This window comes from Phyllobates terribilis, unplaced genomic scaffold, assembly GCF_046119375.1.
Source record: "Phyllobates terribilis strain yellow unplaced genomic scaffold, ASM4611937v1 Scaffold_200__1_contigs__length_3551848, whole genome shotgun sequence".
In the NCBI taxonomy this organism is placed as follows: Eukaryota; Metazoa; Chordata; class Amphibia; order Anura; family Dendrobatidae; genus Phyllobates; species Phyllobates terribilis.
In genome coordinates, this window is record NW_027362960.1 from 942,204 (window position 1) to 958,460 (window position 16,257).

Consider the following 16,257-nt stretch of genomic DNA (forward strand, 5'->3'; position numbering starts at 1 on the left):
CTATTCTTTACATACAGATAATTATAGGCCGTGTGTAATTAGTCCTATTACCTGGTGATGTGAGGGACTGGGGAACCTCCATCATGAAGTCCTTGTACAGATCTTTGTGTTCTTCTAAATATTCCCACTCCTCCATGGAGAAATAGACAGCGACATCCTGACATCTTATAGGAACCTGACACATACAATGATACCGTCATCCCCCAGATCCCTTCATAGCATTACTGTATAATGTCCCAGCAGTGTCACCTCTCCAGTCAGCAGCTCAATCATCTTGTAGGTGAGTTCTAGGATCTTCTGGTCTTTGATGTCCTCATGTATCAGGGGGTGAGGTGGAGGCCCCGTGATTGGGCTCAGGGGTCTTCCCCATCCCTCAGACACAGGGTTCTGACACCGCTCACTAGAGGTCTTCTTCACTACTATGTAATCCTGGTTATGGAGAGACACATTAATAAATCTCCCTCCAGACATTTCCAGAGTCCTCACCTCTCCAGTTCTGTCCATCTGTTATTCCCATAGATAAGAATGATGTAATGTGACGTCATCAGAATCTCTCACCTCTCCAGTAAGCCGGAAGAGGATCTCTAGGGTGAGGTGGAATATCCTCTCCGCCATCTTGTCTCTGTCCATATCAACCTTTGACAGGAAACTTCTCTTATATAGAAGATCTTCACTGAGAGGATCCGATATTGTAGAGACCTGAATGAGAAGAAGATGAGAAGATGTAACGTCATCAATAATTCTATGTAATAATACAATCACTGATTCCGGTATAAAGCAGTAATCTGTGGATCTGATCCTGGATGATGCCGGAAGAAGAAGTGGATTTTTATGGCGGCCGTTAATGAGCTTCGCTTTGAGGACTGGAGGAGGTTTGGCCTGAACGCTGCACTCGTGGTGTGAACACGGACATAGTAGATTATTTAGGGATATTTTCTTGTCCTGCCCTAAACTTGCTTATTCAAATGAATAGGTCCACGAAAAAGAACAGCCTGTCCACGGATGATAGCTGTGTGTTAAAGAGTTTATCCAGGACTATATTATTTTTATAACTATGGGCAGAAGAAGTAAAAGGCAGATAGTTCCTAACTGCCTGCCTGCCCTGCCTCAATGTCTGCGGGAACAGAGCGGTCACGGACTGCTCCTGCCAGTGACTCTGCGGTTTCTAATGAGTCACGTAGACGGAGCAGCGGCTTCTCTTTGGCTCTGCTTTCTTGATGGGACGTGACTGACGACATCACACTGATTGTCAGCTGCCTCCCTGCTGCCTCCCTGCGAGCAGCCAGCGGTCAATCAGAGGGATGATTTATTTCACCATGCAAAAAAAACAGACACAAAATAGACGCATAGTGTGAATAACGGCAAATTCTGAGAGACAATAATGGGGAATCTCCACATACCTCCACCTGCAGACAGGGCCGCCATCAGGGCATCACTGCCCTTACTGCTGTTTGGGGCCCCGTGAGCAGCAGTACAGAGAGGGGCCGGGTCTAGTCAGGGCCCCCCTCTTGTGCGTCTGCTCACGGCGCTCCATGCACGGCACTCCATGCTGCAATAAAGTGCCGAGCACTGGGGCGCACACCGCCTTAGATGGCGCACATATTGGCACCGAGTTCCTTACTGAAGCTGCGCCGCTGCAGCAGCTCCTTCATACTTCAGGAGTCAGGAGCACCCGGTGGCGGCGTGCACCTCCTCATCGCAACAGGAGCGCCAGGATGCTGCAGGGATCGTATGTGGGGTAAGTATGACAATTTAATTTTTTTTAAAAAAATTAAATGGAGTGGGGGGAGGATGAGCTGCACATGATGGGGAATTGGGAGTGGAGGGAGGATGAGCTGCACATGGTGGGGAATTTGGAGTGGGAGGAGGATGAGCTGCACATGGGGAATTGACAGTGGGGGAGGATGAGCTGCACATGGGAATTAGCAGTTGGGGGAGGATGAGCTGCACATCATGGGGAATTTGGAGTGGGAGGAGGATGAACTGCACATGGGGAATTGGCAGTGGGGAAGGATGAGCTGCACATGGGGAATTAGCAGTGGGGGAGGATGAGCTGCACGTGATGGGAAATTGGGAGGGGGGAGAGGATGAGCTGCACATGATGTGGAATTTGGAGTGGGAGGAGGATGAGCTGCACATGGGGAATTGGCAGTGGGGGAGGATGAGCTGCACATCGGGAATTATCAGTGGGGGATGATGAGCTGCACGTGATGGGGAATTGGGAGTGGGGAGAGGATGAGCTGCACATGATGTGGAATTTGGAGTGGGAGGAGGATGAGCTGCACATGGGGAATTGGCAGTGGGGGAGGATGAGCTGCACATGGGGAATTATCAGTGGGGAGAGGATGAGCTGCACGTGATGGGGAATTGGGAGTGGGGAGAGGATGAGCTGCACATGATGGGGAATTTGGAGTGGGAGGAGGATGAGCTGCATATGGGGAATTGGCAGTGGGGGAGGATGAGCTGCACATGGGGAATTAGCTGCACATGGGGAATTGGCAGTGGGGGAGGATGAGCTGCACATGGGGAATTATCAGTGGGGGAGGATGAGCTGCACATGGGGAGTTGGCAGTGGGGGAGGATTAGCTGCACATGGGGAATTAGCAGTGGGGGGAGGATGAGCTGCACGTGATGGGGAATTGGCAGTGGGGGAGGATGAGCTGCACGTGATGGGGAATTGCCAGTGGGGGGTGGATGAGCTGCACATAATGATGAGTTGGGAGTGGGGGGAATGTTGGGTGTGGTGAGGAGGATGAACTGCACATGGGGAATTGGCAGTGGGGGGAGGATGAGCTGCACGTGATGGGGAATTGGCAGTGGGGGAGGATGAGCTGCACGTGATGGGGAATTGCCAGTGGGGGGTGGATGAGCTGCACATAATGATGAGTTGGAAGTGGGGGGAATGTTGGGAGTGGTGAGGAGAATGAACTGCACATGGGGAATTGGCAGTGGGGGGTGTGAGCTGCACATGGGGAATTGGGAGTGGAGGGGTGAGCTGCACATGGAGGATTGAGAGTGGGGGGAGGATGAGCGCATGGTGGATTGGGAGTGGTGGGTGGGAAGAGCGAACGGTGAATTAGGGGTGGGGAGAGCAAATGGTGGATTGAAAAGTGGGAGTGGGGAAAGCACATGATGAATTGGGAGTGGGGTGGGGAAAGCAAATGGTGAATGGGGGATGAGGGAGAGTAAATGATGAATAGAGGGTGGGGGTGGGGAGAGCAGGAAATAATGAATTGGGGCAGAGGGTCATGTAAATATAATGAATCGGGGGAGCAGGAGGTACAGAGTGGGGGGCATTGCGGATGCAGGAGTGTGACTGGTAATAAATTCTGGGAAAGAGTACAGGCTCTAATTAATTTACATATTTATTAGGTGGGGAAAGTGGCTATTTACAGTTATTTGGGGCGCAGGGATGGATTACAATTATATTTGGAATGGTGGGTTGCATAATGACTAATTATATATTAATGGTGGGTGCACATCTGTATTCAGCTGTGTAATGTAGAAGTTGGGGAATATGCTCTACATAACTGTGTTATTTTATTCAAAGACAAGTCCTGGCTGGAAGAAGTGATGGTGGTCTGTGCTGGATGAAGGAGAAAAGTGAAGATGAAGGACTTCAACTAGAGACGTCACTGGTGAGTCAGTGTATTACATGTACAATGACACTATATACTATGTACAGGGCTCCTGTGTATAATGTCACTGGTGATCACTGTATTACCTGTACACTGACACTATATACAGAGCTCCAGTGTATAATGTCACTGATGATCACTATATTACCTGTACACTTACATTATACACTGTATACCATGTACAGAGCTCCGGTGTATAATGGCACTTATGGTAATATTAGTATTATGGTTTTTTATTAATGATCAGTATTGTAATAAGGTGACAATGTGGTGGTAACATGTGGTCTGGTCATGGTGTGGCATTTTTTGTCCCTTCTGTGTGGTATTATTCGGTCACTATGTGGTGGTAATATGTGGTCTGTCATGGTGCAGCGGTATTCCTTGTATGTGGTATTATTCGGTCACTATGTGGTGGTAATATGTGGTCCGGTCATGGTGTGGTGGTATTTGATCCTTGCATGTGGTATTATTGGTCATTTTAAAAAATGTGTATGACACATTCCCTTAAAGAAAAATAAATAAAAATATACCTAAAAAGAGTATTGGGTACTTTAAGAAAATTTTAATAGGTTAGAATAGAGTAGGGCCCGGCCAGAAGAGTCTACCTTATCGTGGTGGTGGTTTTAAAAATCTTTTGGCCAAAACAAAAGCTGCTGGCTATGTACAGTGGGGAAAAAAGACTATTTAGTCAGCCACCAATTGTGCAAGTTCTCCCACTTAAAAATATGAGAGAGGCCTGTAATTCACATCACAGTTAGATCTCAACTATGAGAGACAAATTGAGAAAACAAATCCTAAAAATCACATTCTCTGATTTGGAAAGAATTTTTTTTTTCAAATTTTGGTGGAAAATAAGTATTCGGTCAATTACAAACAAGCAAGATTTCTGTCTCTCACAGACCTGTAACTTCTTCTTTAAGAGGCTCCTCTGTCCTCCACTCATTACCTGTAGTACTGGCACCTGTTTGAACTTGTTATCAGTATAAAAGACACCAGTCCGCAACCTCAAACAGTCACACTCCAAACTCCACTATGGTGAAGATCAAAGCAGCTTGGTGTAAAGAAATCAACTGTGGGAGCAATAATTAGAAAATGGAAGACATACAAGAACCACTGATAATCTCCCACGATCTGGGGCTCCACACAAGATCTCACCTCGTGGGATCAAAATGATCTCAAGAACGGTGAGCAAAAATCCCAGAACCACACAGGGGGAGGCCTAGTGAATAACCTGCAGAGAGCTACGACCAACGTTACACAGGCTGCCATCAGTAACACACTACGCCGCCAGGAACTCAGATCCTGCAGTGTCAGACGGTTCCCCCTGCTTAAGTCGTTACATGTTCTGGCCCGTCTGAAGTTTGCTAGAGAGCATTTGGAAGATCCAGAAGAGTATTGGGAGAATGTCATATGGTCAGATGAAACCAAAGTTGAACTGTTTGGTTAGAAACACAACTCGTCGTGCTTGGAGGAGAAAGAATGCTGAGTTGCATCCAAAGAACACCATACCTACTGTGAAGCATGGGGGTGGCAACATCATGCTTTGGGGCTGTTTCTCTGCCAAGGGACCAGGACGACTGAGCAGTGTACATGAAAGAATGGATGGGGCCATGTATCGTGAGATTTTGAGTGCAAACCTCCTTCCATCAGCAAGGGCAATGAAGATGAAACGTGGCTGGGTCTTTCAGCATGACAATGATCCCACCGCCAGGGCAACAAAGGAGTGGCTTCGTAAGAAGAATTTCAAGGTCCTGGAGTGGCCTAGCCAGTCTCCAGATCTAAACCCTGTAGAAAACCTTTGGAGGGAGTTGAGAGTCCGTGTTGCCCAGCGACAGACCCCAAAACATCATTGCTCTAGAGGAGATCTGCATGGAGGAATGGCCCAACATACCAGCAACAGTGTGTGCCAACCTTGTCAAGACTTACAGAAAACGTTTCACCTCTGTCATTGCCAACAAAGGATAAATAAAGTATTGAGATGAACTTTTGTAATTGACCAAATACTTATTTTCCACCAAAATTTGCAAAAAAATTTCTTTACAAATCAGACAATGTGATTTTCAGGATTTGTTTTCTCATTTTGTCTCTCATAGTCGAGGTCGACCTATGATGTCAATTACAGGTCGACCTCATCTTTGTAAGTGGGAGAACTTGCACAATTGGTGGCTGACTAAATACTTTTTCCCCCACGTTATGTGATCTGGTGATCACTGGGAACTGTTAATGTGTGACTGTTGAGGACGGGGTGCAGAAGTGGAGTTTTTCCAAGAGTAGGCGGTGGGACTGTAGAAGGTTCGAGGGATGGAGGTGGAGCCTGGGCAGAGTCTCAAGGGAGCCTGAAAATTTTGACAGTATGGGGCCCCGAAATTCCTGGTGGCAGCCCTGACTGCAGAGCCGCCACCACATACCTCCACCTGCAGAGCCGCCACCACATACCTCCACCTGCAGAGCCGCCTCCACATACCTTCACCTGCAGAGCCGCCACCACATATATAGCTGTTCTGTGCGCACAGGAGCTGTGATGAGGTCACAGGAGGGGAGGAGTCAGGGGTCACATGATCAGGGGCCTCAGTGGATGCAGGACTCTGCTGTGCTGGTTGTCATGGTGCTGGATGAGCTGAAGTTTATGTGTGGGGTCAGGAGGGGTTTACAGTGTGGATGTAGCAGAGCCGCGTGTACGAGGTGTACGGAGCGGAGCCCTGTGTGTAAGAGGCGTACGGAGCGGAGCCGCACGTGTACGAGGCGTACGGAGCGGAGCCGCGCGTGTACGAGGCGTGCGGAGCCGCGTGTGTACGAGGCGTGCGGAGCCGAGCCGCGCGTGTACGAGGCGTACGGAGCCGAGCCGCGCGTGTACGAGGCGTACGGAGCCGAGCCGCGCGTGTACGAGGCGTACGGAGCCGAGCCGCGCGTGTACGAGGCGTACGGAGCCGAGCCGCGCGTGTACGAGGCGTACGGAGCCGAGCCGCGCGTGTACGAGGCGTACGGAGCGGATCTGCGCGTGTACGAGGCGGACGGAGCGGAGTCGCGCGTGTACGAGGCGGACGGAGCGGAGTCGCGCGTGTACGAGGCGGACGGAGCGGAGCCGCGCGTGTTAGAGGCAGACGGAGCGGAGCTAAGTTACGTCGCTTCCTTCTTTCTTTCAATTGGAAACAGAGAGATTTTCTTTGAGGTGCTCAAAGAAAGAAAGAGAGCCTCCTCCACTTAATTATATTATTTACTTTACTGGCTTTTATGGTGAGCTGGTTTTACACCAGGAGAGCCTCCTCCATTATATCTAAGGTACACTAAGAGAGCCTCCTCCATTTTATCTGAGGTACACAGGGAGCGCCTACTCCATTTTATCTGAGGTACACCTGGAGAGCCTCCTCCATTTTACCTGAGGTACACCGGGAGGGCCTCCTCCATTTTACCTGAGGTACACCTGGAGAGCCTCCTCCATTTTACCTGAGGTACACCGGGAGAGCCTCTTCCATTTTACCTGAGGTACACCGGGAGAGCCTCTTCCATTTTACCTGAGGTACGCCGGGAGAGCCTCTTCCATTTTACCTGAGGTACGCCGGGAGAGCCTCTTCCATTTTACCTGAGGTACGCCGGGAGAGCCTCTTCCATTTTACCTGAGGTACGCCGGGAGAGCCTTCTCCATTTTACCTGAGGTACGCCTGGAGAGCCTCCTCCATTTTACCTGAGGTACGCCTGGAAAGCCTCCGACATTTTACCTGAGGTACGCCTGGAGAGCCTCCGACATTTTACCTGAAGTACGCCTGGAGAGCCTCCGACATTTTACCTGAGGTACGCCTGGAGAGCCTCCGACATTTTACCTGAGGTACGCCTGGAGAGCCTCCGACATTTTACCTGAGGTACGCCTGGAGAGCCTCCGACATTTTACCTGAGGTACGCCTGGAGAGCCTCCGACATTTTACCTGAGGTACGCCGGGAGAGCCTCTTCCATTTTACCTGAGGTACACCGGGAGAGCCTCTTCCATTTTACCTGAGGTACACCTGGAGAGCCTTCTCCATTTTACCTGAGGTACACCGGGAGAGCCTCCTCCATTTTACCTGAGGTACGCCTGGAGAGCCTCCTCCATTTTACCTGAGGTACACTGAAATAGAGCACATCTTCCATTGTACCCGATGAAAACCGAGCATCCTCCATTTTATCTCAGGTAGGCTTTGTAAAAGCTCACAGGTTTTTCAATGTAGGGCCTCATTCAGACGTCAGTGATTTTTCTCATACTTAACAATCCAGTCTTATTTTCCTCAGTGTTTTGGATCAGATTTTCATCAGCGTTTGGTTTTTCAGAGTTGTCATAACGGTAAAAGGTGAACTTTGACACATCATGGGCCTCTTTGGCGCCATTATTTGAATGCCCCTCTTATAAAGCTGTCTGACTGTTATATGTGTCTACATGTGGTTATATCCTTAAGAAGTGTCAACTTCGAAAGGTGTCGATAATAAAACGACAATTAATACAGTTCTGTGTATCCTGATCCTTTCATCAATCTACCAGCAGCGTGGACCATCCATGTGTTTCCTCCATCTACTTTGGTTTGGTCTGACAACCTGTGGATCTGCAGCAGCTGATTACCTACGTCTTGATAACTGTTTTGTGAACACAGCCATACCAGGTTAGCAGAACCCTGTTAAAAATATTTTATTTCATACCGGATAAGTCCCTATCGCACTTTCGCTCCTGAGCTCTTGTACAACTTTTAAACATCAGTGATTTTCTCATATTCCCCAATGTGACGACACAGCATTTGTTCTTGATTAAGCCAGACGTGCTTCTTTGGTGGGTCAAGAAACATAGGCCATTGTTATATGAGCCTTAACGTTGACTCTTGAGTTGACGTTTGTTTCAGCATATTGTCTTGCTATCCGTGGATGACAGGAACGCAGGTCATTGAACAATTGATTTTTGCTAATATGTTGCTACCATTGTATCAGTCCAGGCAACTTGTTTACTTGCTAGCAGGGAAGGACAAACTATGCAGTTTGATTAAATACTCAAACAATGAGAGTTGACCACATCTCACCTTCCCCCGGACCTGTGGATGATGGCCTGAAGAATAGTTGTGACCTATTGAAGGGGGGGGGGGAATCTGCCTCTGTTCCCCAGACAGAGAATCTACAGGACGCCAGCTTAAGGGACCACAGTCCTAGCTGGAAGAATTCAGATCTGCTCAATTGACCATCACCTAACCCTCAAAAACGTTTTGAAGAATCCAGGTTGGGACAATCAGGTCACAGCCTTACCAAAACCAGGTCAGATCACCAAAGGCAGCATTTGTGTGCAATGTTGATGCTACACAGCCACTCACATATCTGACAATTCACGGAGGCGGTGTTTTGCACCTGTGCGGCCCCCGCCTTTATCATGGGGTCTGCCGCGTCCGGCTTGTGCTTTGGTGATCTGACCTGGTGTTGGTAAGGCTGTTTTTTTCTTTTTCTGTGATTTTTTTTGACAATCAGGTCACCTGGCCACATACCTCACTGCACTCGGTTAGCTTCCTAAACTTGCCACTACCTCCTCTCTGTGGGTGCCCGCCAAAAGCTGGGTGCTACTGGTTGGGGTAGTAGGCATTGGATGCCCTGAAGTCACAGCTGCTCTAATTCCGGCGCGCCAGCGGAAGGGTGAGACTCTGTCTTTTGCACCATCTTGTGTATTTGCTGGGACTGTCCTATTTATTATTGTCTGTTTGGTGGTTCAATAAAGTATTGCCACACTGTTTTACCCTCACCCTATGCTGTTTCAGTAATATTATGCCCATGGGGAAGGAGTGTGGGAATTCAATGGGATGAGTCCTGGCCGATGCGGTCTATCTAAAGACAGCGGGGCTGTGAACGAGACCACCCACAGACCCTCGTGTCTTCACACTCCCCCCCCCCCCCCAAAAAAAAAGAAGATTTGGCCCAGGACTTTCCCAGTGATTGACAAGTTCCTCCCATAGCGTGAGACTTGGAGCAGTGTTGAGACAAAGATCTAACTATTGTGCCAGAGTCACTGGTATGGTATATGAAGGGAGGTATGTGTCACACTGGTTGCTAGCCTATGTGAACTAGAACCAATAAACTTTCTGCCAGCATTTTATATGCTGGGGGTTAACTCTTAAAAAGCGTGGTTTTATCGGAATGACAGAGATGGGAGGGATGTCATTCCCCATACCTCCACCTCAGGGTGTGGCTGAACAATGTTTAAATGTTCAGTCCTGGTTTTTTTTCTCTGTTGTGAGTTTGGAGTGGCAAAGACTCCAGACTGGAAGACCACAGCTCAGAGAGGAGCTGAATGCTGGGACTACAACCTGTGTGGCTAATCCCACACTGCTATGGACTGTGCTTTCGTTTATCTTTTGTTTTGTTGTTTTGCCAGTAAGGCTGTGTTTAGTTTTGCTGGAGCTGCGGAGATTTATGGCACTAAATAAAGGCTGCAGAGAAAACACGGTTCCTGAGTCTACTTCCGGAAGCGACCAAGTGAGGCGTCTTATCTTACCACAGCTGGTGGAGAATGCGGGCAAGATTCCAGGAACACGTGTACCTGCTACAGAGACCGGTGGATTTCTTGGGTGAAGGCTGCCAGCCAGCAGGAGACGTCCGGCACCATGGAAGAGCTAATTAAGCACCTGGTGCAGAGCCAGCAGACCATGCAGTAGCAGCAGTTGCAGAGCATGCAGCAGAGAATGCAACAGCAGCACCGTGAGCAGCTACAGCAGCAACAAGAGACCACTAAGCTGCTGATACAACAAGTTTAGCTCCAGAAACAGCAGCAACAGGATCAGCATCACCAATAACAGCAGATCGAGTTACTTTTAGAGGCGATCCGTGGCAAGGCGACGGCTTCCGTCAAGTCCAAGTGATGATGCATACATCAGGAAGACGGTAAGGAAAGCGTTACAGAAGATGACCCCGGGGCATGATATTGAGATGTTCCTGACTGTTTTTGAGAGGGTAGCGGAACGGGAGAAATTGCCGCTGGAGCAGTGGGTGGAGGTTCTGGCTCCATATTTGACTGGGGACCCGCAGAAGGCTTATTACAATTTGACATTACAGGACGCAAAGGAATATGCCAAATTAAAAACCAAAATATTGGCACGCTCAGGAGTGACTATGTCTGTCAGAGCACAAAGGGTCCACCACTGGGCGTATGCTGGCGACAGACCTCCACGCTCACAAATGTTTGACTTGTTACATCTTGTCCAGAAATGGCTGCAGCCAGAGTCTTCCTCTCCTGCCCAGATGGTTGAGCGTGTGGTAATGGACAGGTTCATCCATTCCCTACCCAGGCCGGTGCAGACCTGGGTTGCCCAGGGCGACCGTCGGAATGCAGACGACCTCATAGGTCTGGTAGAGAGATTCCAAGTGGTTGAAAAATCCCTGGGGATACCCGAGATAGCCAGCTCCCCTTACTGGAGTGCCCAAAAGGGAGTGGGTTCACCACGGAAGGGGTTAAGAGCCACAACTGGGGGCATTCCACTTCCACTGAAGGGGCTGCAAGGTCTGTTGTGAAGGATGTGACCTGTTGGCGATGTCGCAATCCGGGACACGTAGCCACCCAGTGTCATACGTCTGCTGAGCCAATGGACTGCAGTCTAGGGAGACGATGTTCATACTATGCTTACCCAGCCTGCAGTGTGGACTGTCAACCCGGCGAGGGGCCGCAGGTGTGTGCCGTGTCCGTTAAAGGAGTGATGAACCTAGTGACCTCGATCAGTGCCACCCTTCCCCACCAGCTGATCCCCGCCAGATCTTTGGGCATCCGCTCCATACATGGGGATGCCAAGAACTACCCAGTGGCCAGAGTGACAGTCGAAACAGACTGTGGCGCCCAATCCCACGAGGTCGGGTTGGTCAAGGACCTGATACATTCCGTCATATTGGGGCACGATTTTCCCTTGTTCTGGGATTTGTGGGGGAAGGGATCCAGACTCCATCACGGAGACAAAAGCCAGGACCCTAGAAATACCTCGGTCGACATTGGAAGTGGATCGGTTTCCACTGTGTGTCCTTGTCGGTGAGGACGAGACTGTGGCTGAGGAGGCCGACCTCCCTGAGTTAGAGGTGCCCGGAGAGAACTTTGGGGCAGCTCAAGTTCGGGACTTGACCTTGAAAGGGGCGTGGGACAATGTTACGGTTTGTAATGGTGTTGCTCAAGAGTCGGGGGCGGTACCCACACTTTGCAATTCAGGGGGTACCAGGTAACCAAACAAAGGTGAAGAGGTAGTGGAACAGCTGTTAGTTCCTGGGCCATACCGTCGGAGGGTATTAGATATGGCCCACTCACATATTCTAGGGGGGGGGGACACCTAGGGGTTGAAAAAACTCAGGAGCGAATAGTGAGGAGGTTTTATTGGCCAGGATGCTACCGGGAGATCTTAAACTATTGTAGGTCCTGCCCCACCTGCCAGATAACCGAGTCCACCTCCCAAGTCCGTAGTCCCTTAGTTCCACTACCTGTGATAGAAGTTCTCTTTGAGAAGATTGCCATGTACCTCGTGGGTCCCTTAATTAAATCGGCCCAGGGCCATCAATACATCTTGGTCGTCATGGACTATGCGACCCGGTACCCCGAAGGGGTACCCTTAAGGAACTTAGCTCGGGAACTTGTCAACATCTTTGCTAGGACCGGCCTGCTGAAGGAAATCCTGACGGACCAAGGAACCCCATTCATGAGCAAGGTGATGAAGGAGCTGTGCAAAGTGCTTTAGATTACTCAGCTGCGAACCTGCGTTTGCCATCTGCAAACTGATGGCCTGGTGGAGCGCTTCAATAAGACCCTGAAAGCGATGCTCAAAAAGGTCATTGAGAAGGATGGTTGAGACTGGGACTACTTGCTTCCGTTTCTACTTTTCTCCGTCAGAGAAGTTCCCCAAGCCTTCACTGGCTTCTCTCCATTCGAGCTTCTATATGGCCGGCATCCAAGGGGTCTCCTAGACATCTCCAAGGAAACCTGGGAGGCCGAGATCACGCCCCACCGGAGATAACATCTGCGTGACAGCATGGAAAATCAGGGATGTTCGTGGGCAGAGCCGATTTTTTTGGCGCGAACAAGTTGGAACCCCGAATACGAACCCGAATTTCACATGCCGAACAAATTGGCTCAAGACTAACCATGACCTTGTCCTTCTTTTTTTCCTGCAGTAGACAAGTCTGCTTTTTTGCGCTCAAGTCCTAAGAATGACTGAACCCTCTGTGGTTCCAGTTTTGATTTTTATAGGTTTAGCAGTCATCCCAGCCTGGTCAGAATGGTTCTGATTGTTATCAGTTGACAACTGCAGTGCTCTATTGACCTGCCTACCACTAGAATATCGTCCAAGTAGAGGATTTATTAGGGTATTCTGCTACCGGAGATGCACTGCGACTTCTATATAATTTTTGTAAATACCCTCAGAGCCATAGATAGGCCAAAGGGTAGCGCTCTGTACTAGAAGTGCCCGACTTGTTCGTTTATATACAAGGCCACCCTCAAGAATTTCTGTTCTTCCATATAGATTGGGATGTGTTCATAGGCATCCTTCACATCTAGCAATCTCATATAAAACACTCTGGAAATAGCATTTTATGGTCTCCATTTTGAAGGGCCAGTAGACTAGAAATTTGTTCACCCCTTTCTTTCAAGTTCACTATGGTCCTGAAGGTGCCATCTGTTTTTTTTTTATTAGGAATAGGGGGAATAGAATCCCTTCCCCTGCTCCTGCACTGGCACCTCTGGGAAATTCTCTTATCTCCTGCCTAGTCCAGTATATCATCTAGTACCCGTCCAAAGAGAAATTCTCCTTCGCATGGAATTGGGCATAGCTTGACCTTGGACTGAACATCTCCCGGCCAGCTCTTGAGCCATAGTGCTCTAAGTGCAGCTTTTTATAGGTTTGCCGATCTGTTTGCAAACATCACTGAGTCTGTCGAGGCGTTTGCGAGGAAAGTAGCTGCTCCTTGAATTATATCCTTAGGGACGTTGTTCTTAATCTTATCCTCTAACTGCTGTAACCAAATCATCATGGATCTGGCCATGCAGGTTGCCCAAACTGCTGGTTTTATTGCCCCTTCTGAAGACTTCCATATCTGCTTCAGATACACATCCACTTTTTTATCAAGAGGATCTTCAAAGGGCAGGGTAGATCTTTTGGTTGACTTGGCCACCGCCATATCTATTTTAGGGGTTTTGTCCCACATGGCTGCTTCTTCCTCATCAAACAGACACCTCCTTTTGGATGACGACGGCAGTGGATCCTTTTTCTCAGGCTTCCTTCATTCCCTATTAATGAGCATTTAAATTCTTTCACTAACCGGAAATATGCAATTTTTCTTTTATACCAAACCCCCGAAACATAATGTCCTGGACTGTTCTTGGGGTTTTAGTATCTGACATGCCCATAGTAGTTCTTTACCAACTTATCTGTGTCTTCTGTAGGAAAACACGGCCTCCCCCCTGTATCACTATCAGAGGATGAGGAAGAAGAGGAGTCCGATTCGTCTCTATCCTCAGATATTACAGACTCTTCTGAATCAGCGGCCTGCTGTTTGGGTCTTTTCTCCCTTTTACCACTTTCCTGCTGAATCAGTGAATTAATGGAGTCTGTAACTTCTATCCTAATTATGGATTTTAAATCCATGGCAAAGTTGGGGGTTTCTTCAGAGGTGGTCTTCAGAATACAAGAATCTCTTCATATATGTGCTGGGTAAGTTATCGCCGCACATTCTTTATCTTTTAGCTTGGCGCTACACCTCTTAGGCCCCTCCTAGCAAAGAACACAGAGAGAAAAGGACCTATTCAACATGATGAACATATACGAAGATCACTCACCACTCTGCCGTTCAGTCTAGGGTACCGGAGATGGAGGCTGGATCAGTTCACATGACCGTTCTCCCCTGGACGTGGTCGACTCACAAACTGCCTTGTTCTTCTGGTTAATCTGTCACTTGTACAGCTGTCACTGCTGCGTCTCTGACGATAACGCAGCTGCCGTGGTGGCTGTGGCTGCTGCTACGCCTCCAGCATATCCATGGCATCAAGAGGAAATCTAGCGTAGTATAGTTACCCATCATATGAAGGTGACCTTGTCGCGGTTGATGGGCACACATAAATTGGCCAAATTATGCGCAAAGAACCTTCATTTTTCAAAGTGACATTAGTCTAGATACTATATTTCCTATATATTCATGTATCGAGTGCCGAAGTTTTCTGCTATTTAGATTATGTTTTTCTTCAGAGCACCCGAATAGACCAGTGAGCGACCCCTTTCTTTTCTATTAATCAATTTTGGGATCCCGCTCCTGGAGCATTGCAGCAGGTACGTGTTCACACTATTAGAAGTTTGATAGCCTTTTTTCTGACCATGTGTCCCTCCCATTCAGTCACAGGTGGTTTTAACTAGCTCTACCAGCCCATACATTGTAGGTTAAAAGCCCAGCAGAGACATATTGTCCATGCAGGCTTGCAGCCCAAGTGTGGCATATCCAGTGGTAGCGTAGTATAGTTACCCATCATACGAAGGTGACCTTGTCACGGTTGATGGGCACACATAAATTGGCCAAATTATGCGCAAAGAACCTTCATTTTTCAAAGTGACATTAGTCTAGATACTGTATTTCTTATATATTCATGTATGGAGTGCCGAAGTTTTCTGCTATCAAGAGGAAAGCTGCCGGCCTCCACCATCTGGTGGTCAACCGTCCACTATATACCGGAGGGACGCCACAGCTCCAGCGTCTGCTGCCGACCTCCCCCCAGAAATCTCGCATTATTTCCGGGTCAGACTTTTCCTTCCAGCGAGCGGTGTGAAGGGAGCATACCGGCGAGCCCTGTTCATAAACAGCCCCTGCATTTTACTGCCGCATTGCTTTCTGGCACACTTCCTCAGCAGGGCGCGCTAGATATCCCACTAGTGCGCCTCGCGCTTGCGCAGATCTTGGTTGCCATAACTCCAGCGCACTCAACACGGGGTACGCCAACCACGTTCAACAAAGTGGTCATGCAACTGCACACCCCAACGTCCTGGCCAGCGGTAGTGTCTCCAGATCTGTCAGCATCCCAGATGCTTGCAGACACCAACCAGACTTGGGTAAGTTCAATTGTACCGTTACTTTACTCTCTAGGTTCCTTCAAGGACCGGAAACCATATTGATGAAAAGGAGAGGTACCACCCTTTTGTTCAGTAGGTTTCCTGTCCTTGATTAGTGGATACCCTCTCTCTCAGGTGGTGCTGTCATGGGAGAAGGGGAAAAACAAGACTGACCACAAGACCATCACAGCCGTCTACACATCATAGGGGAGATCTCATGACACCTTCTCTCCATCTACCTGATGATCCTGAGGAACATTGGGGTCTTCTTGTTTACGGTCCTGTGGAAGAAGAGGACGGGGACATCTCTCTGGTGTTGTCCTCTTACTGGATAGATCTGGAGGAAACACATACAGGGACTGAATTCATTCTTTACATACAGATAATTATAGGCCGTGTGGTTTTAGCCCTGTCTATTACCTGGTGATGTGAGGGGCTGGGGAACCTCCATCATGATGTCCTTGTACAGATCTTTGTGTCCTTCTAAATACTCCCACTCCTCCATGGAGAAATAGACAGCGACATCCTGACATCTTATAGGAACCTGACACATACAATGATACCG

General features: G+C 48.7%; 2 protein-coding genes across 2 annotated transcripts in view; both read right to left on the bottom strand.

The window, feature by feature from the left end:
* Nucleotides 1-6,099, bottom strand: part of LOC141213618 (uncharacterized) — a 297,701-nt gene extending 291,602 nt beyond the window's left edge. The window contains exon 1 of the mRNA XM_073665227.1: nucleotides 6,075-6,099. The gene's annotated coding sequence lies outside the window, so the exon portion shown is untranslated. The remainder of the gene's footprint in view (nucleotides 1-6,074) is intronic.
* LOC141213604 (gastrula zinc finger protein XlCGF66.1-like) lies at nucleotides 8-697 on the bottom strand. Its single transcript, XM_073665212.1, has 3 exons — nucleotides 559-697; nucleotides 250-429; nucleotides 8-175 (listed from the first exon to the last, which is right to left on the bottom strand). The coding sequence occupies exons 1-3, from the start codon at nucleotides 628-630 to the stop codon at nucleotides 8-10; spliced, it is 420 nt and encodes a 139-aa protein (XP_073521313.1). The 5' UTR covers nucleotides 631-697.
* Nucleotides 6,100-16,257: the final 10,158 nt, after the last annotated feature.

Bases quoted from the DNA above. Each gene is read 5' to 3' on its own strand.
- LOC141213604 (XM_073665212.1), bottom strand. From the start codon at position 630: ATGGACAGAGACAAGATGGCGGAGAGGATATTCCACCTCACCCTAGAG. The intron at 430-558 runs GTGAGAGATTCT...CTCCATAACCAG, and splicing joins TCTTCCGGCTTACTGGAGAG to GATTACATAGTAGTGAAGAA. The intron at 176-249 runs GTGACACTGCTG...TGTATGTGTCAG, and splicing joins TTGAGCTGCTGACTGGAGAG to GTTCCTATAAGATGTCAGGA.